This window comes from Nicotiana tabacum, chromosome 20, assembly GCF_000715075.1.
Source record: "Nicotiana tabacum cultivar K326 chromosome 20, ASM71507v2, whole genome shotgun sequence".
Classification (NCBI taxonomy): Eukaryota; Viridiplantae; Streptophyta; class Magnoliopsida; order Solanales; family Solanaceae; genus Nicotiana; species Nicotiana tabacum.
In genome coordinates, this window is record NC_134099.1 from 6,908,519 (window position 1) to 6,934,559 (window position 26,041).

Consider the following 26,041-nt stretch of genomic DNA (forward strand, 5'->3'; position numbering starts at 1 on the left):
AATATTTTACGATGATATCTTAAATGAGTGCAGGTTGTTGATGCAGTGTACCTCTGTTCAAGACCAAACAACCTTATTGTATTTGGTAAAAAAATGTGCACGAGATGTAATTAATTCGGGAATCACCACGTAGCAAGTATTTCTTAATCAGATTTTCTAGTCAACATCAAATCTCTGGGAGTCTCTAAGCTTGAAGACCGAAGACCAAGAAGTCGGTCCAGGGGTCGTCCTACCCTCTAGTCAAAGCCATTCAGGATCCAAATAGTCACGGGTCCCCTAACCAACAGATCTCGGGATATTCGAGATTCTCCATTAACGCCCAACAATTACGCCTTAGCTAAGCATAATGGAAGGAATTTGTACTTGTTTCAAATAATGGACATAGCGTAATGTACTTGTATCCTACTCTGATTTTAAGTTACGTACAATGCATTCTACTAAAATTCTATCTAATTTATGTTCGTATGCGTTCTATTAAAATTCTATCTAATTTTATGTTCATTTGAGCACTCTACAACAACAATGATAACAACATATCCAGTAAAATTCCACATTTGAGCACTCTACATTGTTGCTAATTATCAATCTACTAGGAAAATTCATATTTCTCTTAATCTTTATTTAATTGTTTAATTGTTCAACTTATCAATCTTATTGCTTTGTTTTTACTATATTCATATCAACAAAGATTCAACTGTCTTGTCGAATTGCTTATGGCCTGATTTCATAAATTCAATTGATTAGCTTATCAAACGAATTTTAGTTAAACACTTACAAACATATTTAACATCCAATCAATTTTACATACCTGTTTTCGATCCATTTTTCAAGAAATATATTATATTTAAACTATTTTCAAAATTAAGTTATCTAATAACATAAAGTAAAAATACAAATCTAAAGTAACATATGGATAATTCAATAGTGTAATTGTAATAATCAAATATCTCACCAACAAAAATCAGAATTCGTTACTGTAATATTCAAGAAATTAGAAGCGCAAATATCCATAGACTGAATATATTTATATATGATTTTAAATTTTTAATTCGACGTTCGTTTTGTTTCTTCATTCGGCGTTCTTCTCCCCACCGTGAAAACAGTCTCCGGCACCAAATCATGTCCGCGAAAGCCCGAAACTTCCGCCGCCGTGGCGGATACGACGGCGACGAAGAGGAAGCCCCCACCACTAAGACAGCCACCAATGGCACCGCCGCTAAACCTAAAACTCCCGTCCCTACCACCACCGCTACTAAGCCCAAAAAGAAAACCCTACTTAGTTTCGCCGACGACGAAGAAGATTCCGGCGAAAGTCCCTTCATTACGCCGTCCTCCAGACCCTCACGAATCACCAAACCCTCCTCTTCATCATCATCTTCTGCGCACAAGCTTACTTCTGGAAAAGACCGAATTGCCCCTAAAAAACCTTCAATTACCTCTAATGTACAACCCCAAGCTGGTACTTACACAAAAGAAGCTCTCCTTGAGCTCCAGAAGAACACCAGAACTCTAGCGAGCTCTCGCTCTTCTGGGCCCAAACCTGGGCCTAAGCCCGGGCCCGTTGAGCCAGTGATTGTTTTGAAAGGCCTTGTGAAACCAGTTAGTGTGAGTAGTACTCAAAGAGCTGAAGCTGAGGAAAAAGGCCAAGAAAGTGAAGAGGATAATGAAGTAGGTGTTGATCAATATGATGCAAAGACTATAGAAGCAATAAGAGCTAAGAGGGAGAGGCTAAGGGAAGCCGGGCCTGCGGCCCGGGACTATATAGCATTGGATGAAGGGGGTAATCATGGGGAAGCGGAGGGGTTGAGCGACGAGGAACCAGAGTTCCAGAGGAGAATTGGCTTCTTCGGGGAGAAAACTGATAGTGGGAGAAAAGGTGTGTTTGAGGATTTTGATACTAATGATAATGAAGATGATGAGGAGGACAAAATGTGGGAAGAAGAGCAGGTGAGAAAAGGGTTAGGAAAAAGATTGGACGATGGCGGGTCTAATAGAGGGGTTATGAGTAGTAGTGTAACCAGTGCTACAGCTGCAGTTCAGAAGGTGAATCTTGGAACTTCAGCTGCAGGAGCCAGTAGTGTATATTATTCCTCAGTACAGAGTATTGGCGTCTCTGTTGGTGGTCCTACAATTGGAGGAGGAGTGGTTGGAGGCTTGCCTAGTTTGGATGCCTTGTCGATTTCAAAGCAGGCTGAGGTTGCTAAAAATGCTTTGTATGAGAGTATGGGAAGATTGAAAGTAAGTGTTTGTAAGTGCATTTCCTGGTACTTTTATTTTCAGCGATCAACCTAGCAGCCCGTATGTAGACGATGCATATTAGTTGAGCATATGTTTTAGACGCTATCACTTCTACTGTAGGTCCTATGCTTTCTAGGAGTGGTTTAGTCTTTCAGAGATTTATACCCTCAGAAAATTATACAGTATTTCTAATTTGTATTTGCATATTTTGGCATGAGATGAGTTTAAATGGAATAACATGGTCTATGAAGATTGATACGGGCAACTCAAATTGTTTGGGATTGAGGCGAGTTGTTGTTGTTGTAATGATCACTACAAGCAATCAATTGACTGTACCTCGACCCAAGCTAGTTGGGTTGGCTACATTACTCCTTTTGTAACATTCTGTTCTAGTTTCAATATTTAGAGGATTTATCATCGTTGACTATTTTTGTGTGACCCTCTTCCTTTATCCTATCTTGGAATTGACTATGCTTGAGAAGTTCACATGTGAGAAGAATAAACAATAAACAAGAATGAAAAATTGCACTCTCTTATGTGTTCTGAATAGCAATTCCATGGATTAGCGTTAGTTAAAGACATTTGATAAATGAAGTAGGTAATCTTTTTTTTATTATGATATCTTGAGGGCGGGAAGATGTTTTTTGCTAAATCGTTTTTTTCTCTTTCCTGACATTCTGTTGATAATCATGCAAGCATTGGTTTCATGGTATACACAATGCTAGATTGATATTCTCCTGAAATTATCTTCTGTTGATAATCATGCAAGCATTGGTTTCATGGTATTACACAATGCTAGATTGGTATGCTCTTAAAATTAGCTTTGTGGTGTGATGTTGTTCATTTTCTGTGCACTCTTGTAAACTGTATTTTGTTTGGCGTCTTTCCTCTGTCCTGGCTAAGTTAGACTGTGATTTGGATCATGAGCCTGTCAGTTTACATTTATGTCAGTGGGGTTTTCATGATTTTTAAAACTTTGAAACTGTTTATGGTAAATTTTACAAAGAACCATTGAGGTTCTGCATTATGTTCATGGAGATATGGTGCTACGCCGATCCCCTGTGCACTAATAAACTGAAAGCTACTGTTTCTACATACGCAGTTTTTGAAAGGACGGATGCACATGTGGTCAAAATTGCATTTACAATATCTTCTGTTCCCTATTCCAATTGATGCTGCAGTATTGACCATCATTTTGTGTTGCCATGAGAGCTGTAGAACTATTAAAAATATTGCTCACAGAAATACAGAGTACACATGGCCGAACGTAACAGCATGTGTTGCATTCTAAAAAGTATAATGTATACATTACTAACTGCTATTATCCTTTATCTTCCTTGTCAGGAGTCTCATGGCCGAACTATGGCATCATTGAACAAGACTGAAGAAAATTTATCTGCCTCATTGTCAAATGTCACTACGCTGGAAAATTCTTTGTCTGCTGCTGGTGAGAAGTACATGTTTATGCAAAAACTTCGCGACTTTGTTTCTGTTATATGTACGCTTTTACAGGTATGCGTTTTCTAATTTATGAGCGGCATATTATGTGTTTCCATTTATATTCTGGGGCTGCTGTGGCAGTACTCTCAATATGAGCATGGCAGTCTTTCATTTATTTGGTTTTAGGCAAATAAATTGAGAAAAGATGACCTAGAAGGGTGATAAGTACCACTTGTAGTTGTAGATATTGTCAGTTAATGGGAATTTGTCAGGATGGTCAATTATCAGTCACTGGATGCTTTCTGGAAATTATTCCGTTAGGTGGTTCTTGCAGAGTCTGATGCTTTTTTAAGATCCATTTAATTATTCAGTGTTAGACATAGCGGTGTAGTACAGCTTAGGTGCTTTGCCTTGCTAAAGTAGCTCTTCCAAGAAGTGCAGCCATGGCATAAAGTATGTGTCTTCGGTCCATAAACTCCCTCTTGAAGAGGCATTAGTCATTATTATAAATAATTAATAATAAATGTGGCCGTCAATTTATATTGGAAGGAAGTGTCATGGATGAATATCCATAAGAAAGTCACTGAATTTGAATAAAAAACTTAAAACTGCATCTATGCATCGCTATCTGAATATTAATTTGTTTTTGTAATTGACATGGTTTTACTCTGTCACTTAGTTGCAGTCCCCCCCCCTCCCCCCCTTCTCTTTCTAATAGGCTATACAATGATTAGTTGTGTTTCTACTTTTATCTTGCATGCAAGATATTTTTGTTTTCTTCGTTTGTTCCTTGTTTCCACTAAAGTGCCAATGCTTGGTTATGTTTTTCGCCTTTGAAAAATTATTTCATTTTTGATAAGGATTTTTTTTTTCTTTTCGTGATCAAGGAAGTTTCTTATTATTGTTTCTCTGATTCTCTGTTTAGCGGCCACTAATACAATAGCGTACTATGTTTAGGTGAAAAATTAGTGGACTTTTAAGCTGTCTGAAGTTGGACTATTTGGTAGGATTATAGGGTAAAAATACCGAGGGCCGGTTTGTTTAATATTTGAGAAGTTGAGTCTGCACACTCTATTTTTGAGCTTTTGCAGAAAGTGTTTGTTTGAGTTGTCCCGGAGAACTAAATCCTGTGTGCTAACTGTTGGGTATTTTTAAATCCTTACAGGATAAAGCTCCTTACATCGAGGAACTTGAAGACCAGATGCAGAAACTTCATGAAGAACGAGCAGAAGCTACCTTAGAAAGGAGAGCTGCTGATAATGATGATGAAATGAGGGAACTCGAAGCCGCTGTAAATGCTGCAAGACAAGTTCTAAGTAAAGGTGGGAGCAATGCGGCAACAATAGAAGCTGCCACGGCTGCTGCTCAAGCTGCAACAGCATCCATGAGGAAAGGAGGAGATTTACCTGCAGAGCTAGATGAATTTGGTCGAGATGTGAATCTGCAGAAACGGATGGATACGACTAGAAGGGCAGAGGCTCGGAAACTAAGGAGAGTGAGAAATGATGTTAAGAGAATGTCAGCTATAGAACGTGACAGCTCCTATCATAAAATAGAAGGAGAATCTAGTACTGATGAAAGTGACTCCGAGAGTACGGCATATGAGTCAAACCGTGATCAATTGCTTCAGGTTGCCGAGCAGATTTTTGGTGATGCACATGAAGAATACTCTCAACTGTCTCTGGTTGTTGAAAAGTTTGACAGATGGAAGAAAGATTATGCGTCAAGCTATCGCGATGCATATATGTCACTTAGTATACCTGCTATTTTTTCACCCTATGTGAGACTAGAGCTTCTGAAGTGGGATCCTCTACATGAGAATGCAGATTTTATGGATATGAACTGGTATGTGCACTCAACTAATTTTAATCAATTATTCTCAAGGATCATGACCTCAACCCTTTCATTTCCAAGCCCGGTCCTTCTTTTTTGAGGATAGGAGCTTTGTGGCTATATATTGTAGTCACAGAGGGCAAACGATTTATACTTGCTAATAATGATAATGCCAAGTGAAATATAGAAATTCCAGGTGCTTTTTGCAATATAAATTGGTTTGAATTTGAAGAAGTATTTGGCACCATGCGAAGCAATCTTATGGAAGCAAGACATAAATGCGTCATTTCATCTCTCATGTGTTCATATTGCTAATTCCTTGAGATTTAATTCTCTTACCAACTATATTTTTTTTAATTCCAGGCACTCTTTGCTATTCAATTATGGACTTCCAGAAGGTGAAAGCGAAATAAGCACTGATGATGCTGATGCCAATCTTATTCCTCAGTTGGTGGAGAAACTTGTAGTACCTATTCTACACAACCAATTAGCAAATTGCTGGGATATGCTTAGCACTAGTGAAACAGATTGTGCTGTCTCTGCCATGAAACTGGTGTTGAGGTATGGCCCCTTTTCTGGCTCAGCCCTCAGCAATCTGGTTGCTGTGCTTCGTGATCGTCTAGCTGATGCTGTGGCTAATTTGAAGGTGCGTTCTTATCACCAGAGGCCAAAATTGCGTGCATAATTTTCAACACATTATTTTTAAGTATGGGTTTCTACACATCCAAGTGAAATAACTATTGGGAACAAGTTTTTCTAGAAAATGCGAGGAGACTAGGAATAGTAAAATGGGGAGGAATGGAGTAAGATTGGCCCTCATCGTTATTTTGTTGGTAGTGAAGTTGTAGGTTTATTATGTGAAAAAGGATGAGAGGCTCCAATAGATTCAACACTTCTTTAATGTCCTTTAGTTAGTACTATAGGTAAATGCTCCTACACATTTTTGCATGCTGGTTTTGTTTAAACTGGATTGCTCATTTATATCTTCTGAACTTCTTTTGCAGGTACCAACGTGGGACACCCTCGTAATGAGGGCTGTACCTGATGCAGCACGAGTTGCTGCTTATAGGTTTGGCATGTCTATTCGTTTGATGAGGAACATATGCTTGTTTCATGAGATTTTTGCCATGCCTGTCCTGGAGGAGCTGGTTCTTGATCAACTCTTCAGTGGAAAGATTCTTCCTCATCTTCGAAGCATTCAGTCAAACATTCATGATGCTGTAACAAGAACTGAAAGAGTTGTCGCATCAGTACGCGGTGTCTGGGCTGGACCCAAAGTCACAGGGGATTGCAGGTACTGTTAATTTGAGTAGGCTATTTAGTTGGCATTCCATGTTCTCTAGTCTTCATCAGAAATTCCATCTTTTGATCTCTACTTGGCTACTTGCCTTGAGATTGTTATTCTTAGCTTCATTACTTAACAATGCGAACTTGCCATATATTTGTTGGGGTGTGATATGAGTAGAAGAAAGATTTAAAGGAAATAGAAAATGGAGTGAAGTAGTCTAACTCACTTGGGACTACTTTCTTGTCTGGCATATGGACGATTGGGTACAGTATCCCACATCGGTCGTGGCTCTAGTCTTGGCTAGGAGCGTGTGGTACAAACTAGAGAAGAATTCTTCGTTTGATGGGTAAGGCATCACCAATTATATAATACTCCAGAAAGGGACATATTCTTTGGTGCTTTGACCTCCCAAAGCGTGTATGTAATTCCATTATTCTTCTTTAGTAGGCAAATACTAAACATGTAAGGTATTGCCTTCCCAAATGGGGGAAATCGAGAAGGTAAAAAGCAGAGGGAAAAGATATACTTTATTCAAGAAGTGAAAGGGTAAAGGACCAACTCATCTATGTTTTTGCTTTGCTGTTAATTATTATAATTATGGTTACAGACATGCTTTAATGAAAAAACGAGCATCCTTTCCATGAAGCTTAACTTCTATCACAGCTGTGGGAAAGTACTTTCGGTTGGTGGAATTTTGGGGAGTATCAGGCTTGCGTCATATGGAGGAAAGTAAAATGACTTCCGTTATTTGTCCGGCCATGCCCTTCAAAAAACATTCCCTTTCCTTAATAGACTTGCTGTAACTCTAACTTCCAAGAAATTCTTCGACTTCTGCTTTTGGAATCCAATTTTTTCATAAGATATTTTTTCTTTTTATTTTTTTGATATTTAAGAAAATAAATTTTATCTAATGACGGAAATTCTTTCCTCTGATGTTGGTGCAACTAATTTGTTTCAAGGAATATAACAACCAGAAATAACTTTTGAAGTGCATGGCTAACTTGCTGTCTGAACTTGAATAGCTGAAGCTTAAGTTTCCTTGGTTTTAATAAGTAGATCAGTGTTAGGTTGAACCTAAGCCTTTCTGATATGTGTTAGGTTCTCTAAACTCTGTGGTAGACACGAAAACCAAGGCTCTGTTTGGGACTTTTCAGATCATGACAAGATTAATGCTAAGTTCAGATGGGGTGAAGACATGCTTATGCTTGTACTTGTTAGTAGTACAATGAAATTGAAGAGTTCCCCAATACTACCTTAATCACTGACACCTTCCTCACGATGCTGTTTGTATAGATTCATATTTTGATCAGAATCATCTTCCACTACAAATTTAATTTGTCTTGGCACCACAGAGAACTCATATAAGAAAAATCTACTTTTCAAAAGACTGACAAATATGTCAAAAGTGATCGTTAAAATATCCTTTTCTTATGTAACTGTCACTTGTCAACTTTTGATAAACCGAGTTAGAATGACTTGTCACCCCAACAAAAGAATCAATGCCCATTAACATATAGGAACCATCATATCCTGTTAGTGAGTAGAAATTTTTTAATTGTCCCCTTTATTATTTATAGTTTTGCTTATAAAAAAATAAGTAAAAAAAGAGAGTAGTCCATTGGCTTATCAAAAGAAAGGGAGGATACATGGTCAAAGCTAAGTACTAAAGCTCCAGGAACTTAAATATGAAGTAACTGGAGTGATCATTATGACATATGCTCTGTGGTGATGTTTAAAGGGCAGAGAGCTTAGGCAAGTGAGAGAGAAGATCAAATATTTGAGCTTATTCAAGGTTAAGCTATATCTTATAAGTTATAACTTACCTTGTAAAAAAAATTTAACTTATGGTAAACTTATATTTGGTCATTTATGTGTACTTGTTCAGAGGGTTGTTGGCAAATGCCAAAATAAATCTTCTGACAGTCGTGGTCTTTGTCGCCGTTGCCATGTCATTTGCCGATCTTCCAAAAGTCATAAATGAATGGTAGCCATCTAGCCGAAGAGTAAAGAGGGAAGGTGGCTCATTGTAGATTTTTGGGGGAGAAAGAAGAGAGGAAGAGATAAAAATCCTTTTGTCTGTTTTTTTTGAAATGGTAACATATTTCATTAAAAATTGGACTTAGCACAAAGATAGTGCTAATGGAAACAGACGCTAGTTACAATACTTCCAGAAAGATAAAAACAAGGCAAGACTTGTGTCAGTTACAAGGACCCAATGAGATCAACTAGGGACTCTTACCATTTGTCTGTTTTCTCCCTTCATCTAGTTGGTGTTGACAGGGGTAGAATGTAGTCATTGTAATGATTTTTCAGCTTGTTGGTGGGAGAATGTTTATCTTTGACTCATCCATTTGTTTGGTTGTCTCTGGACATGTGGTTTACACACATGAGGTGATGTTTTTTTTTAAAAAAAAAATTGGTAAATAAGAGGGAGGGATTATATTGCAACTAAGTGTGCGGCCTAGCGGTCAATGGAGTTGGGATGAAAAATTTATGGAAGAGCAGGGCTCAAATCCTAGCCCAATATTAAAAAATTGAGTGATTTTACCTTACTACCTAAGCCTTCGAGGACAAAATTACTTGATACTTGTGTTTGTACCAGTGTAAATTTACGGTGAAATAGTCTAAGGTGTGTGCAAGAACACAGGAGGGGAGAAAAAAAGAGGGGTGACAACTTGAAGAGATCTTGAAATAGAAGAGAGGAGATCTAGGAAACTCGGCAGCTCCTTCCATCATCTCTTCCTTTTAAAGGTTATATATAACAATAAGTGCAACAGTTGCCTGTTCTCCCATGATCAGTTTGTTCTATAAATATCTGATTTACGTGGTTCCTTGTGAAAACATTTGTTCTTTCGATAGTGCTTACTGATTAATCCGTTATCCGTGTGCAGTCCAAAGTTACGACCGTTGGTGGATTACTTGCTAAAACTTGGCAGAGTGCTCGAGAAGAAGCATTCATCAAGCAGTGGAGAGATAGATACGTCTAAATTTGCTCGTCGGTTGAAGAAGATGCTCGTAGAACTAAATCAATACGACTATGCCAGAGACATATCAAGAACCTTCAACATCAAGGAGGCCTTATAATCTCATTTGCTTTTCTTGGTTCCATTGTCTTCATACACGAGGGGGTGCTCTAGTTTTAGCAGTCTTCTACAATTTTAAGTTTGATGTCAATGCCTTTTTTTTTTTTTTTTTTGCTTTTAGGTTTTTCACTGTTGTCACAAATTACCCTACTTTCAACATGACAAGTGCAATGAAAACATGAAGCTGAAATTGTCTCATTACTAAGAGCCCGTTTGGCTTAGCTGATTTAGAGTAGCTGATAAGCATTAGGTGTTGATAAGCATTAGGTGCTGAAAAGCACTTTTAAGTGTTGAAATTGATTTAAAAAATAAGCAGTTACGTGTTTGGATAAAAGTGCTGAAATTAATAATAAGCAGCAAGAATTGGGTATACGAAGAGTTCTGTTTTAAAAAGAAGTATTTAAGGGATAGAATAGTAAATATTTTGGTCAAACCTAAAGTGCTTATAAGCTGAAATTTGATAAGTTAGGGGAGACCAACTTATGGCTTTTGGCTTATTTTTGGCTTATAAGCACTTTTAATTTTACCAAACGTGTAAATAAGTCAAAAAGTGCTTATAAGCCAGTTTGACTAGCTTATAAGTTTAGCCAAACACCTTTTAAATCATATGCAGGTTTATAGTAGGAATGCATGATTTTTTCTCATTCTAGCCCTTCACGAGCTAACTTCTTGATTTTTGGTTTACCTTAGTTGATTCTAACTTCAACATCAACCCAGGGAATTTAGATGAAAAAGTATATAATTTTTGTATATATATATACAAAAAATATATATTTTTCGGCTATTGTTTTGAGAGCGACTATAATTCTTAAAGTCATGTGATCAAAATTATAAGATTCAATTCATGAAGATACAATTCTGATTAGTCTCTTGCTAACCATGTAATTTATGTCCTTCAGTAAGTAGACAAGTTTGCAATACTGGACTAGTTGTCAATGTTTAGTTGTATTTGCAAATATGGACTTGTAGTTGCTTATACTTGAAAATGCACAAAACAATTAATAGCATCAATATATTTTTGTCTTGGAGGGGAGCCTTGGTATAACTGGTAAAGTTGCTGTCACGTGATCAGGAGGTTACGGTTTCAAGCTGTGAAAACTACCTCTTGCAGAAATGCAAGGTAAAGCTACGTACAATAGATTCTTGTGGTCCGATCCTTTCCCGGATCTCGCGCATAACGAGAGTTTAATGCACGTCCCTTTTAATATTTTTTTTTTGTCTCGAATAATAAATACACTCACAACTACCGCTATTGCGACCAAAGTCACATTAAATCTAGTATGTAACAAACTCACAACATAGACTAAATATAGTTAAAAACTACACGTCGAGGGAAAAAAAGAAGAAGACATATTAGCACAGTTTTTCCACGTAGAATTCCACTTTGTCCCTTTTCTTCGGCTTCTTGGACTACGCTTTTATTATTCTTATTTATGGGGTATTTTTATTGTGATCTACCCGTCAAATAGAAGTTAAAAAATTATAATATCAAACCTATAGGTCAACATTTTCTAACAAGTCAATACCAAAGTTCAAACTAAAAAAATGGGTGGATAAAATAACCTAGAAGGGTAGTTGAAAAGTTAAAGATAAACCAATCTACTAGTATATAGTAATACAATTATCTACAAACTATTTGGAGAGTCTTTAAAATTTCTTGGCACAAGATAATTTTTGAGAAAGTTAAAAGAAAATATGACTTCACCACCATTTTCTAATGGAGTAACAGGCAAAGGTGGTCGGATTCTCATCGTCGGAGCAACCGGATTCATCGGACAATATATAGCAGAAGCAAGTCTTGATGCTAATCGAAGAACTTATATTCTTATTCGATCATTCCCAGATTGTCATTCTAAGATTAAATTGATCAAATCATTTGAGGATAAAGGGGCCATAATATTGCACGTAAAAGTGTTTATCTAACTTATTTGTTATTCTTTATTTTTTGACACAGGTTGTAATAATGAAATGTAGAGAAAATTCTATTTATTTTGTTTAATTGTTTTTTGTTATTAGGGTGATATAAATGACCAAGATTATATGGAGGACATGCTAAGGAAATATGAGATTGATATAATAATATCAGCTGTAGGTGGTGATAGTATACTTGATCAACTTTCCCTTGTTCAGGCAATGAAATCTGTTGGAACTATTAAGGTAAATCTTTACAGTATTTTCGTTTTAATTTTCTTTGAAAAGAAAAAAGCGAAAATTAGTGTCAAAGTTTCATGACATATTTATACATGTAACATAATCGTAGCTACATCAATTCACGTCTATCGTAAAAGTCAACCACACTGACGGTGTAATTTTTTTATTTTTATTGTTATGCTTTATTAGTGTCTTTTAATATGTTGTAGCGGGTAAACTCATGTTTATGTTTTGTTTGAAATTAGAGATTTTTGCCATCAGAGTTTGGACATGAAGTAGACAGGTCAGATCCAGTGGAACCAGGGCTAAATATGTATAAGGAGAAAAGGAAAGTGAGAAGGTTGATAGAAGAGCTAAATATACCCTACACTTACATTTGTTGCAATTCAGTGGCTTCTTGGCCTTATTATGACAATAAACATCCTTCTGAAGTTCTTCCTCCTCTTGACCATTTCCAAATATATGGTGATGGCAATGTTAAAGGTACATTTATTCCCACCTCACTAAAAAATTTCAAGGGAAAATTAAAATTGTCTTTTTATGGTTCAACAATTTGTATGTTGATATTTTTTTGTGTTTTTCTGAAAATTTTATTTTTGGGAATTACCACGACTCCTCTCTTCTTGAGAATTCATATTTTTAGGATCAAGCGCTTACCATCATGCCAAAAGCTATAGCTCATAACAAGGGCACAACTTTATTTCTTAACCAAGCCCATCAAGCAAGAGCTATGTTAGACCATGACTTCGACCCGTGCCACCCCAGCGCCCTCGTGGGCCTTGCCATAAGCAGGATATTGGCGTTACCCAACAATCCCCCTCCCAACACCTGCGTCATGTAGCATGTTGCTCTTGGGAATCGAACCCATTACTTTGATTCTTATACAATTTTTAGGATCAAGCGCTTACCATCATGCCAAAAGCTATAGTTTATAGCAAGGGCGCAACTTTATTTCTTAACCAAGTACCTTATTCGACCATGGCTCCGACCCGGGCCATCCCAGCCCCCTCATAGGCCTTACCATAGGCAGAATGTTGGCGTTACCCAACACATACATCCTTTATCAGTGTATGAACATCTATTTTTCCTTTTTTTTTGGCACTTTATGTCGCTACATTAGTTCTTGAATCATGGCAAAAATTTTGTTGTAATGTACATCTTGTCAAACAACTTCTTGGGATGGTGTTTTTTTTTTTCCTCTTTTTCATTTTGACTATAATTTTGAACTCAATGAATAAAATGAAAGGAAAAGATATTCATATCGCCGATCCCAACTTGAGGCGTAGTAGCAGTTGTTGTTGTTATTGTTTCCTTTTTACTATAATTTCAGTTGAATGGAAATTTGTTATACCTTTTTTTTTTTTAGATATATCTCAGTTAATTGTTATTTTTTCTTCTTTTCAATTCACTCGTTTCTATCTTTAATTATATTTTGAAAAGTGCAGCTTATTTTGTGGCTGGTCCTGATATTGGAAAGTTCACTATCAAAGCAGCAGAAGACCATAGGACTGAGGACAAATGTGTACATTTTCGACCACAATGCAACTATTTTAACATGAACGAACTTGCTTCTCTTTGGGAAACTAAAATTGGTCGAACATTACCTAAAATCACAATCACTGAAGATGCCCTTTTGGCTGTAGCTGCAGGTTTATATATTTTCTCTCAACTCTTTAACAACCCTACCATACTCCCTCTGTTTCATTTTATATGACACTATTACTATATAATGATCACGAAATAGTTTTTTAGGGATGGAAAAAATATATGCAAAGAAATGAGCATAATTTGCATCTCGAGTATATGTTATACTTGTCAAGAAATAATAACACTCATTTGTTAAATTTATATGTTGTCATTTTGCAGAGAATATCAACCCCAAAAGTGTAGTTGCAGCTCTAACACATGAAATTTTCATAAGGGGATGTCAAATTGAATTTTCAATTGATGGCATAAAGGACCTTGAAGTTTGCAATTTGTACCCTAATGAGTCCTTTCGCACTATTGACGAGTGCTTCGATGATTTCTTTCTAAGAATGGATGAAATGTGCATCAAAATGCCTAATAACTAGACTAGTTTGCAATTTTTGCTATTTGAATCCAGCTATTTTGTCCTTTTATTCTAAACATATGTTGAAAGACATTTTTCCCTCTGTTCTTCATGAGTAAAACAGTTATTTTCCCTTTTTACTTATTTTAGGTAATATTTGCCCTTATTTTCGATGTAATATTTACCTTTTATTGCCTTATTTCTAATGCAATTCAATTAGTAGTTTAATGTTTTTATTCTGCCTTCACCATGCCTATAATGTAAAAACGATTTTCCTACTAACGATTTTTTTAAACTATGAATATGAATGCTTAAGCTTCCATTTTTCCGTAAAAATACACTACGTAGCCACTCTAAATATCTGCTTTTTAAATATTAATCAGTGCATCTTGAATTTCAGTTTAGATAGCCACTCTAAATAATTACTTTTTAGAAATTAGCCGGTGCATCTTGAATTTCAGTTTTTCAATTCAATTTCGGAAAAAAAATATCCTAAATTGCCCTGAAATTAGAATTTTTAGTTTAAAATTTCAAAACAAAATAAGTACCGGCTAATATCCAAATAACATCCCTAAGAATGGTTGTTTGTGCACCTACCCCCATTTTTCTTCCTGACCAAGTAAGCACTAAACTGAATTCTATAAGGATAGACATGTAATTTCACCTAAAAGAACGAGGCTAAGGAGTTGAAATAGAAAGGAGTCCAATCTAAACAAGCGTAGCAAAGAAAATAGTATGAAAAGTCTATATGTTTGTCCTTTTCCTTTCAATGTCACCCGAAGTATATATGGACAATAATTTTCAGTTTCATCTTCAAAAAATCACAGTTTCATTTCACAGTAACAACAACAACAACAACAAATCCAGTATAATCCCATAAATGGGGTCTGGGGAGGGTAATGCGTACGCAGACCTTACCCCTAACTTGTGAAGGTCATTTCCCGGTACAATAAGCAAAGATGTCGAACGCCATAATACATTTGATAGAGCAGAGAGATATGCACAATGTTGGTATAGCTATTATGTTACATAATCTATTACCAGAATACAGTAATCTTGTGGATGATATACACAGTTCACAAGATCAGACAAACCTGGTTCAAACGATTTTAAATATACAAAATTGGATGAAACAATATGTAGTTGTGGTGATATGACTCAATAAAACTGCATTCACCATCTAAATTTGTTTGTCTGATCGAAGGACAAGCTCGGGGAAACTAAGCTTCTTGCTGATAGAAGTAACTATACATCATTTACAGGCAAACGCTCTTCTATAAATACACGGCAAATGGGGCACCTCTTGCACTTGTCACAACAGGTGCTGAAAAGAATGATCAGTTATAACAATCAGATTAGAATTTCTTTTAGCAGAAAGCGTTATATGCATGAGAAAGAAATGAGATACTATTAATTTTCCTTCAATATGGTATCTGCTCTAAACAGTATTATATCAAATATCGTAAATCACAGAAAGAATGTAAATCGGACTACTGCAGAAAAGGAGTGGCATGAGGTTTAGGTAATACCTGCAGAGGATGTGATGCCGACAAGGAAGGAGAAGAATATTTATCTGTTCCTCGAAGCAAATTCTGCATAAGATTTTTTCCTGACAAAAGGATCCACCCGTAAATGGCTCAGCAGATGACAGTACTGATAGAAGAACAAGCATTAAATAGTTTTGGTTTTGTGCAGGATTCTTCAGAAAGTGTAAATTCCCACACTAAATTCCAGAAACATGATGAATTATTAAGGACGAGAAACAACATTTACATACAATAATTAAGGTAATGCAAGCTAATTTCTCCTTTTCAAACACCAAATATTTGTTAAAAAAGGCTAGATTTCTTCTAAAGCATCCCATGATATAATAAAAGAAATATAAAGTGGACAGTTTTCTTCCTCTTGCTGCTGAATTTGTCAAGAGAATATAATGTTCTATACAGTCAAACTTCTCTATAATAACATTTCACTACAATGGTCAAGTTTTCTTTAGAACCAATATTTCATGTTATGTTATAAATATGTTCTCTATAACAGCGTTCACTTTAGCAGCCTAAAATATCGGACAAACGCTGCAGTTATAGAGAGGCTTGACGGTATTAGCAATACATTGACATAATCTTACATTTTGAAGCCTTTCGAACTCATCCTGTTTTAACTTTGTAATCTCTGATTGCTCACAAAGTGCTGCTTGTAGTCTCCAGATCTGCAGATAACAATAGTCAATAATGGATTAGGGTACACTGGCAGCAGAGGAAGGATGAAACAGTTGGAAGAAAAAGCTAACCATCTCAATGAGCAATAAAGAAACCAAAAAAGAGGTAACAAGAAAAAGGAAGCAACCTCTTCAGCAAGCTTCGCTTTAGGCATTTGCTTTACAGTGTCAGGTGAGAAAGTATCATACCTGAAATAACAATCAGAAAATGCAGAGATGATAAATCAGTGGAAGTATTATTGGTTAATGAAGCACTGCATGTACAACTTCAAGCAAGAGCTACAAGTGTAGGATAGCGAAGATAAATTTGTCAACATCAATTAAGGGAACTTGATCTGGAATCACGATAAACCACCGAGGTTATAAAATAGGATAATGGTGCTGGCAATAACCTCAAGGCATATTAGAGCGGACCAAGTAAATAATAACTGTCATATATTATTTAGAAGATCTCCGGCGGCACTTACAAGATTACCATGGTCCTCAATAAGAAAATTCGGCAAAAAATTTATAAGCAATAAGTCATTTTAGAATCTTTTTACACTAATAGTCCTTCTCTTACAGTATTTATACTTACCCGTGCATTTTAATCCATTTTCAAGATAAATATCCTATTGCTTTTGTAATCTTAAGGTTCTTTTTCCATCAATAATTTTCCCTCATCAAGTTCTTGTTTGGTATGCGACTATCATCTCACAGGATAAACATTCATCAATGTGCTGTTCAGAACTGCAAAAGTTGCAAGTATTAACAGCAGCGGAACACTAACCCAGATGTCCCAGCATAATATAAACGAGCTTGTTCCTCTCGACTTCCTTCATCTATTGACCACCAACCTAAAAACCTGTACCAATAAGATCAACACAAAGAGACAAGCATGCGGAAATGAGTGGACCTATACAATGCTCGAAAGGATCAGAAGTTGCACAGTTTGACCTTGCTATCATTACCTTGACCCGTGATGCATGAAACCGAAAGTATCACGAATGAACGAAGATATCCTAAAATAGCTTCTGACACCAGCTTCACCATCTACCAAAAGAATAATTTTCTCCACAAGTCTATAGACAGAGAACAATACACCAGCTCCTTGCAGTAGGAAAAGAGGGATAAACAGTACGGGAATTGGGATAAATCTAGCACTTGGTGGGGTCCCCTGTAACCAAAATGTGTTAGTTGCAAATGTGATTAACTAATTGTAAAATTGAAAGCAAAACTTCTTAGAGCGTTCGTACCGCTAAGCGCATAAAAAGCAATATCTGGAAACTAACAATAGGAATTTTCATCACATGACCGCCAATGTCCTGTAAATTGCATATTCCATTCTGTTGATCATCGTCATCCAAAGATCCCAGAAATCCACTATTCCAGTTAAGATATCGCATGCTTGATGTAGAAGAGCTGGGTGTACGTAGACTTGAGTTTCTGTGGATTGCAGGGTTGTACCATTTTGTGCAGATAATAAAGGCAAAGCATTCCGCGACACTGAACGGCAAGAACGGTACATGTTTAGCAAGCAATTAGGCGCAAGTACCTATCACGCAGAATAAGTGGGAGTTTTTTTGTACCCGTAGTTAATGAATAAATCCCACCACCCAAGAGCAGCAACATCTCCTGCAATTCACAGCAAACAAACTTGATGTTGCAGCATAGACAAACTGATAAGAATATTGCTACAGATATATAAATAAAATGAGAAGCAGCAAATAGTGCAATTTTGGCCACACAAATTCAATGAGAGTCAAATACTTACCACATATCTTCAGAAGAGTAAATGTTGTTGCCGCTATGAAGAAGACCATAGATATTGCAACCCAAAAGTGCTGAGACATAGATAACAAGATGACTTTCAGAAACTACCAATCCACAGATATTAGCTCAAACTGCATGTTACACCAACCAATCACATTTTCAAACAACTTTCACATTAAAAGGATGAAACACAACATATATCAATAAAAGGCACATAACACCAGACTGCGTATAGCTGCAAAACGTATTTATAAAACGTGCGGTTAAAAGATATGATGAAGTATGATTATTCCTGATACGCATAACTCCTCAACAAAAACTATTTTTCAATCCTACTTTCACCAGTGAGGAGATAGCAATCAACCTCTTGAATATTATGGTAACAAAAGATCAAGAACTTAAGAGTTCACATCCTTTTAAGCTAAAAATATTCCTTTACGCTCTTTTGTTTACACATTTATGCAAGTGAACAAATAAGCTTTCTCAGCTAGTCAATCTAAAAGGTATCAGTGGCTATTAATATCAGATTTCTCCTAGTAGATAAGCTACAAGAACGACATGACTGCTAACTGTCGGTTTTTTTATAAAAAAGAATACGAGCTCTATACTTACGGGAAGGGTCTCCCATATAGCCTCATCACTCATGCTTTCTTCATCTCCGGGCATCAGAGCCCTGCACATTCTGAACATGAGAAGAAGTGCAAAAGAAATTAGATACACGTCCAAAACCAAGACCAATTTTTCCTGCTCTAAAAGTATGCGGAAAAAAGCATATTTTTGGAAATCTTATCTCATATCTCTTTATTCCAAAAATAACTCAAAACTGCCACCAGATGGTTTAAAGGTCAGCATTTTTTGGCAGAATAAGTATCTTACCTAACATTATCAACCAAGATAGCAATTTCAAGTGCTAGCAGGGGAAAGAACACAATCTTCAAACTTACAGCTGCAATTGACCACAGTTCACAAATAAGTGGCACTGGCCGCTGTGTATATGAACTAGCATTGCATATCAAATTTAAAGAGAGAAAGTTAAGCAGTAGTTGTTTATTGCCTTCTTGTTGATTAGAGAACTAGCATTGCATATCAAACACCATTATGAATCAACAAGAAGGCAATAAATGGTTAGCTGTAAATGCATCAGGTAATGATGTTCTAAGGAAATTTTCTTGTTTACCGTAGGTGCTGTCGAGATGAATAGAAAGGAGGAGTTCAAAAGCAACAAGCAGCGGTGTCGCCATGACAGCATGAAATGGTGCCCACTGTTTATGAAGGAATGTGTGCTTCTGTCACTATATAGCTTTTTGAAAATATACATTATATTGAATCTAAAATCAGAAAAGTTAACGTGCCATACATGTCGATCATGAGGCATTGATGGAGCAGGTAATGAGAATCTAACCCTTGCTACAACCACATGAAACAACCAAAGTGGAACAAAAATGACCCTGAAAAAGGAACCAGATGTGAGACCAACTGTAAATTATATTGTTTAAGGGAGCAAGGGTTTCAAAGTTCTCGATTATCTTGTAAAACAAAAGAAGAAAAGGAATACAAGGCAATACTTAGAAACTCATTTCGCTGTATACTGCAAACGGTACAATTATAAAAAAAAAGAGAGCTAAGATTAATGTAGCAAATTCTTTAGTAACTCTTAGAAACCTCTCTCTTTCTGTCAATACACACACATGTGCACACTCACACACGTGCCAAATTGCGCATGTCTGTGCGGGCGAGCACAATCAAAATTCAGAAGCAAGAAAAATACAGAAATGAAAGAAAGACAACCTACTATCACTGAATTCAACAAATTGAGATACCCAACTTTGCATGAATTTTTCGGTATCTTCAATCAAAGAAAACAGAAACTCTAACAGTTATGGGAATTTTGAGGTTGAATTTCACCTTTTTTGGGTTCAAGATGCTTTTGAATGATTAACCATATAGCCATAGGTTGTGGGCGCATTTGCATTGCTTCTTATTCACTAGACATCAAAAACGGGCATAAAAGAGTAAAAATTGGAAGATTGATACACCCTATCATTCAACTGATAAACTATGCCTCAATTCCAGATTATCTAGGTTTAGCTAGATGAATCCTATGAATCTATATTTAGCTCTACTCAGGTCCAATTTATCTGAATGATTTGTCCTTTAGGAGAATTAAAGTTTAGAGGTTTCCTAAAACTGACTTCTCATAAAAAGCATACAAGTCTCTAATGAGCCAAAAAAATTCTGAACAAATACCGAGCCCAATGTAAGTGTGACAACAACAACTAAGCCATTAAGCCGTAATCCCAACAGGCTGCCATCACCTCTATGAATCTTTTGATCTCATTGTTTTCTATTCTTGCAAAACTAACATTAATTTTGAGAGATTTTAAGTCTTCTGAAAAGCTTTCCCTCCATAAAATTCTAGATCTACTTCGTTTTCTTATCATCTTTAATCCTTATAATTATCACATGTCTAATGCAAGCCATGATCAAAATCATCTTAGTCGATTTTTTCTCATTTATCCTCTGTGTGTGTACTACTCGTACTTTTTACTGGATGTGATTACTCTTTTAATTTGATTGTACGTTGATATTAACATCCGTATTTCTATTACCTTTACCTTGAGGATATGTTGAACTTAGAGGCCCAACCTGCAGTTCTATATAACATTGCAAATCTCGCAATAGCGAACTGAAACTAATCTCTAGAGGCACCTATCGGAAAAGATACTTTGAATGCTTCAAGATCAGGTCTCAGTTCCAACGAAGACCTTGGCAAATCCGCGTAGCCTTAAGTTTGTTAGGTATTTTCCTATAGGGTAATATCCTACATTTCAACTATCCAATTGTAATTTTGTGTCTAACACTTTCATTTATCATGCCATTTTCCTGGAAGATTGAGCTAAATATCTGAATTGTTTGCATGTACCCACTACAATCCTATCTAATCTCCCTTACCTTTATTCTTTTCCTAAAGGTTAAACATGCGATGCATATATTCTACCTCGTTTGTACTTATTTGAAAACTTACTTCACAATTTCAAATTTTGGTTGACTTTTTCGGTTAATAAACACAATATCATCTCTAAATAGCATAAACTGTAGAACCTTTACCTATATACTATTGGTTAACTCATTTACAACTAGACTAAGCAACTACAAATTCACTCATGCTGCTATCACATCGTCTAACAAACCAGGTTACTCAGAAGTGCCCAAAATCCTGAATCAATTTTATAAGAAATATCTAATTGTAAATACACTCCTCTTTCTATACGCATAATTAACAATATAACAGTAAGCACATCATCCAAAATCTTAAAGTTTCTACCTTTCTTCAAGCTCAACAATGATCCAAAATACAACAACAACAAACCAGTATAATCCCACGAGTGGGGTCTAGTATAATCCCACGAGTGGGGTCTGGGGAGGGTAGTGTGTACACATACTTACCCCTACCTTGAGGGTAGAGAGGCTGTTTCCGATAGACAATGATCCAAAATGCATTCCCATTTTAAATTCCAACAATGGAAAATCATGCTTTTATGTTAATAAACACTTATTAAAAACTAGCACAACATAGATTCAAAGTACTCAACAAGAATGCTACTCTTAGCAAATATGTCATTTGGATAAAATTCAGATAAAAGACCTTCACTTTATCCACAAAAATCCTTATTATCAGCAAAACCTTTTTCCATTCCCTCAAGATAAAATATTTTCTATAAATTGGTCACGAAATATGAAATTACCAAAATCATTAACCAAAAAGCTACCAAATTCCCTGAATTTCAACAATTTCAATAACTTAGAAAATTCCCAAAAAGATGAATAATACAGAAAATAAATACTAGCAAAAGTAAAGACATACCACCAAGGATAATGAAGGGCTTGATCAAGCTTGAGAACAAGAAGCAAAGTGAAACAAAACAGCAATCCATGAGCTGCTACTGATTGAATAGATTTTAATACTCTCCTAGTTCCACTCATCACTTCCCCAAAAAATAAAGAAAACCCAATTTCACTCTTTTTTTCACAAATAAAAAGAACCCCCCACGTTCTAGATGTCAAAGAGTAATAACAGTAAATAAAGGGAAAGAAAACAGAATTTCAAGAAAAGACATGCGAAAAAAAACAGATTTCACTCCTTTTTGGAGTTTGAATATAAGAAAAGAATAGAACAGGAACAAGACAGGACAGAGCAACGTTAATTGCGAGAGAAACTTTATTACACAGACTTGGCTTTCACGCCAAAACGCCGTTCTTTGTTGTCTTATTGCCCCCACAGCCGACGTGGTAACATATTCCGAGAATTCAAAATAATTAGTGTATAATTTAAAATACTGGCTAAAAAATAAATAATAAAATTTAATCGGTTATTTATGTAAAGATCCCACATGTATTAGATGTCTCGAGGATGGTCTAGTAGACTAATAGTGGAAGAGTTATTTTTTACGAAAAAAGTATATTAAAGTTGATAATATTATTTGCAAATTAAAACGTATCTTATGAATAATATTGAAATCTAAAGTTGTAATGTCTAACTTATAATTGGAACTAGTAAAATGAAATAAGTTAAGAGAGTTATAAGAAATGACTTTCTATTATAAGTAAGGAAGTTATTTCACCTATTTTAATAGAAAACGTTTTACCCTTTTGATAACTAAACACAAAAATTACTCTATTATGAGATTTTCTTTTTTGAAAAATAACATCCGTCATATTATATATGTCCGTAAATTATTTTCCTTTACTTTAACGCGGGGATATAGTCATTCGAGCCATTGTTGCTTGAAAGTAGAGCCGTCAATATGGGCTTGGCCCGTTGGGCCAGCCCAGTCCAACCCGTGATTTAGCAGGACTGGGCTAGAATTTTTGAAGCCCGTTTAAAAACAAGGCTTTTAAGCCCGGCCTGAGTAAGCCCGTGGCCCGTGAGGCTTGATTGAGGCTGGGTCAGCCCGGCCCGTGGGCCTAATAAAATATTTATTTAAAATATATAAAAATAAAAAGTATACTGCCTTTAGAGATGGAAAGTCAAAATTGGATTTTTATTAAGAGGAACCAAAACTTGATCTTGATAAGTTTCAAGAGATGATGTTGTCATGTATTGGAATGATCATTCTAGAAAATATCCCGATCTTTCAATGATGATGTGTGATGTACTTAGCATTATTATTACCATTGTACCATCAGAATCAACATTTAGCATTGGTGGCGTGTTCTTACAAAGTACAGAAGTTGCATTTATTATGAAAATGTCCAAACACTTGTTACTACTCGAAATTGGCTGCACAGGTTTTTCCAAACTCAAACTGGTAATATTTTTTTATGTGAATTTAAATATTATTAATTTTTAAAATTTAATTATTTTTAATATTTAACTAATTAATATTGCATATGAATTGTAGATGAAAGTGAGGATGTTAAGACAACCTTGTCACAAGCAGATTCAAATGTGTTTGATGAAGATGATGTGTTGAATATCTCATAAGCATCATGAACGTTCTCTTGAATAGTTTGTTTTAAGTTTTGACTTTTAGTGAATGAAATATAGTCATGTCTTTTACTTTTATTGGTATTTATTGTGATATATTGGAACAATATAAAAAGTTATTAAGTTTTGCGAATATTTTCCAATAAGATATTTTTTAACTTTTAAATAATTATCTTTTTTAGGTCAGAACTTAAAGAAAAAATATAAAATTATATTTTTAAAAATGGTGGGCCAATCGTGGGGGCCCGTGGCCCACATAGGGCTAGGGTGGGTTGACCATTATAAGGCCCATCAAAATGGTGGGCTAGCCTAGCCCAGCCCGTCAATTACTAAAGCTCACGTGAGCCGGACTGGGCTAGCCCGACCCGACCCATATTGACAACTCTGCTTGAAAGTAGTAGCAATTTGATGAATTAGTCTAAAGACATTTTTATGTTGCTCACTCTTAAAAAGAAAAAAAATAAGAAAAATATAAATTAATTTTATGAAATTTACACATGTTCTTTTACTCCTATGACCTTTTCAATAAGAGATCGGTAAAATATAATGTCAGTAAATAAGCTATCTGTTAGATAAATCTGGGCCTAACTAACACTCTAAAAGCTAGCTTGAAAGGAGTAGGATTGCCCACACTGTATAAGGGGACCAGGGATATCATCCCAGTTCGATGTGGGATTCATTCCATTCATCACTCCCTCTCACGCCCAAATCTAAACATTCTTTATCCGGGTTCCACTGTATGGTCTGAAGTGTGCATAATCATGGACCGTGGGTATTTTCACCTACCCCCTCCAACTGGTCCGGATGCATTCCGCTCCCCCTCTTTTGGGGACCCACATCGATCACGAGTTTGATTTTGATATCATGTTAAATAAGTGGAGGTTAGCATCTGGAGTCCTGTGTGACAAGAGAGTGTCACCGATACTCAAATGGTAAGTTCTACAAAGCGGTGGTTAGATTGACAATGATGTATGAGACTGAGTGTTGACCTGTTAAGAACTCACATATCTAGAAGATAAAAGTAACAAAAATGAGGATGTTGAGGTAGATGTGCGGGCTATGATGGATAAGATTAGGAACGATGATATTTGGGAGAAGGTGCACATGGCTCCCATTGATGACAAAATGCGGGAAGTGAGGCTCAGATGGTTCTGGCATGTTTAGAGGAGAAACTCAGATGCTCAGGTAAGGAAGTGTGAGCTGCTGGTTGTGGAGGGCACGAGAAGAGGTAGAGGGTGGCCTAGGAAGTATTGGGAAGAGGTGATCAGACACGTTATAACGAGACTTCAGATTTCCGAGGACATGACACTTGATAGGAAGATGTGGAGATCGAGTATTAGGGTTGTAGGTTAGGAGGTAGTTGAGTCTTGCCTTACTTCGTACCATTGTGAGCCTAGTCTGGTAGGGTTTTTATCTAAGATAGCTAGTGACAATGTTATGTCTTACTATTTCGGTTTTCCGTGCAGAACCTATTTTACTAGCTATCGCTTTTGCTTTGCATCTTTCTTCTGGATTTCATGTTCCTATTTTTCCTATGATTTCTGTGGTGATACTAATATTGTCTCCTTTTGTCTTTTTGTTTTCTTGAGCCGAAGGTCTTTCAGAAATAGTCTCTCTACTCCTTTGAGGTAGGGGTTGTCACACCTCCTTTTTCCGCCCCCGCGAAGGGTGAAGGAGTTTTTTCCAATTAAAGGACAATCGAAACGGGATTTGTTTATTTATTTCAGAGTCACCACTTGGGAGATTTAGGGTGTCCCAAGTCACCAATTTAATCCTGAATCGAGGAAAAGAATGACTCCATATTACAGTCCGCAAACCAGAAATCCGGATAAGGAATTCTGTTAACCCGGGAGAAGGTGTTAGGCATTCCCGAGTTCCGTGGTTCTAGCACGGTCGCTCAACTGTTATATTCGGCTTAATTATCTGATTTTTATACAATTATGAACCTATGTGCCAATTTTAGCTTTTTACCACTTTTATTCAAATTATTAAAGAAAATTAAACGTCGTTTAAAACATGTCTTTGGATGACGTCACATGAAATGCACCCGCAATCCGGAACATATTTTATTCAATGTTTTGGGATTTGGATTTGGATCGCATGAAATGCACACCCCAATTTAAGAAAGTAAATTATTAAACACGCGCTTGAAGAGACTATCACGTTATTGGGAAGACCGTGAAATTTGCTAAGCGACCCGTCCCGAAAACTAAGTATTTTAATATATACACTTAACGAGGGCCCCGCAGCTTGTGCCTTTTGTTTGGCGAGGCTCGTCTCATTTTTATTTTAAAAAAGAATATCCTAAAGCGACTACATTCTTCTATTTTTTTTGTCCGTCTCTAAAATGAAAGAGGAAAAGAGATCCTAATCCCATTACATACTTGAAATTGTTATAGTCGATCTCCGAACAAAATTTATAAACTCCGAATGCGAGGACGCGTATGGGTCATCTGTTTGCCAAATCATGGGCCTGGGTCCAATGCATATGGTATTACAC

General features: G+C 36.2%; 3 protein-coding genes across 5 annotated transcripts; 2 read left to right on the plus strand and 1 right to left on the minus strand.

The window, feature by feature from the left end:
• The first annotated feature begins 1,014 nt into the window (after positions 1-1,014).
• LOC107793723 (transcriptional repressor ILP1-like) lies at positions 1,015-10,086 on the plus strand. Its single transcript, XM_016616132.2, has 6 exons — positions 1,015-2,238; positions 3,583-3,750; positions 4,844-5,523; positions 5,875-6,157; positions 6,516-6,805; positions 9,691-10,086. Exons 1-6 carry the CDS (start codon positions 1,120-1,122, stop codon positions 9,881-9,883), a joined length of 2,733 nt encoding a protein of 910 aa, XP_016471618.1. The 5' UTR covers positions 1,015-1,119; the 3' UTR covers positions 9,884-10,086.
• Positions 10,087-11,507: 1,421 nt separating this feature from the next.
• On the plus strand, positions 11,508-14,223 carry LOC107793724 (leucoanthocyanidin reductase-like). Of its 3 annotated transcripts, none has more exons than XM_016616134.2 (5): positions 11,508-11,793; positions 11,899-12,039; positions 12,279-12,516; positions 13,479-13,682; positions 13,900-14,223. In XM_016616134.2, exons 1-5 carry the CDS (start codon positions 11,578-11,580, stop codon positions 14,103-14,105), a joined length of 1,005 nt encoding a protein of 334 aa, XP_016471620.1. In that variant the 5' UTR covers positions 11,508-11,577; the 3' UTR covers positions 14,106-14,223. The 3 variants fall into 3 exon arrangements, with proteins under 3 accessions (XP_016471620.1, XP_016471621.1, XP_016471622.1); XM_016616135.2 differs by having other exon boundaries at positions 11,508-11,787; XM_016616136.2 differs by having other exon boundaries at positions 11,508-11,673.
• Positions 14,224-14,888: 665 nt separating this feature from the next.
• On the minus strand, positions 14,889-22,355 carry LOC107793725 (uncharacterized). The gene is made up of 14 exons (XM_016616137.2): positions 21,919-22,355; positions 19,411-19,501; positions 19,231-19,315; positions 18,930-18,999; positions 18,666-18,735; positions 18,055-18,124; positions 17,870-17,915; positions 17,537-17,786; positions 17,252-17,457; positions 17,071-17,145; positions 16,430-16,490; positions 16,212-16,292; positions 15,613-15,692; positions 14,889-15,407 (listed from the first exon to the last, which is right to left on the minus strand). The coding sequence occupies exons 1-14, from the start codon at positions 22,035-22,037 to the stop codon at positions 15,329-15,331; spliced, it is 1,383 nt and encodes a 460-aa protein (XP_016471623.1). The 5' UTR covers positions 22,038-22,355; the 3' UTR covers positions 14,889-15,328.
• Between the last annotated feature and the right edge of the window lie 3,686 nt (positions 22,356-26,041).

What these genes read in the sequence shown, in the direction of transcription:
- LOC107793725 (XM_016616137.2), bottom strand. Translation starts at nt 22,037, where the DNA reads ATGAGTGGAACTAGGAGAGTATTAAAATCTATTCAATCAGTAGCAGCT. An exon ending in AAGCGAAGCTTGCTGAAGAG is followed by an intron (nt 16,293 to 16,429) that starts GTTGCTTCCTTT and finishes TGTTATCTGCAG; the next exon opens with ATCTGGAGACTACAAGCAGC. An exon ending in CGGCATCACATCCTCTGCAG is followed by an intron (nt 15,408 to 15,612) that starts GTATTACCTAAA and finishes CATTCTTTTCAG; the next exon opens with CACCTGTTGTGACAAGTGCA.
- LOC107793723 (XM_016616132.2), top strand. Translation starts at nt 1,120, where the DNA reads ATGTCCGCGAAAGCCCGAAACTTCCGCCGCCGTGGCGGATACGACGGC. An exon ending in GATTTTATGGATATGAACTG is followed by an intron (nt 5,524 to 5,874) that starts GTATGTGCACTC and finishes TTTTAATTCCAG; the next exon opens with GCACTCTTTGCTATTCAATT. An exon ending in ATGCTGTGGCTAATTTGAAG is followed by an intron (nt 6,158 to 6,515) that starts GTGCGTTCTTAT and finishes CTTCTTTTGCAG; the next exon opens with GTACCAACGTGGGACACCCT.
- LOC107793724 (XM_016616134.2), top strand. Translation starts at nt 11,578, where the DNA reads ATGACTTCACCACCATTTTCTAATGGAGTAACAGGCAAAGGTGGTCGG. An exon ending in CCATAATATTGCACGTAAAA is followed by an intron (nt 11,794 to 11,898) that starts GTGTTTATCTAA and finishes TTTTGTTATTAG; the next exon opens with GGTGATATAAATGACCAAGA. An exon ending in TGGTGATGGCAATGTTAAAG is followed by an intron (nt 12,517 to 13,478) that starts GTACATTTATTC and finishes TGAAAAGTGCAG; the next exon opens with CTTATTTTGTGGCTGGTCCT.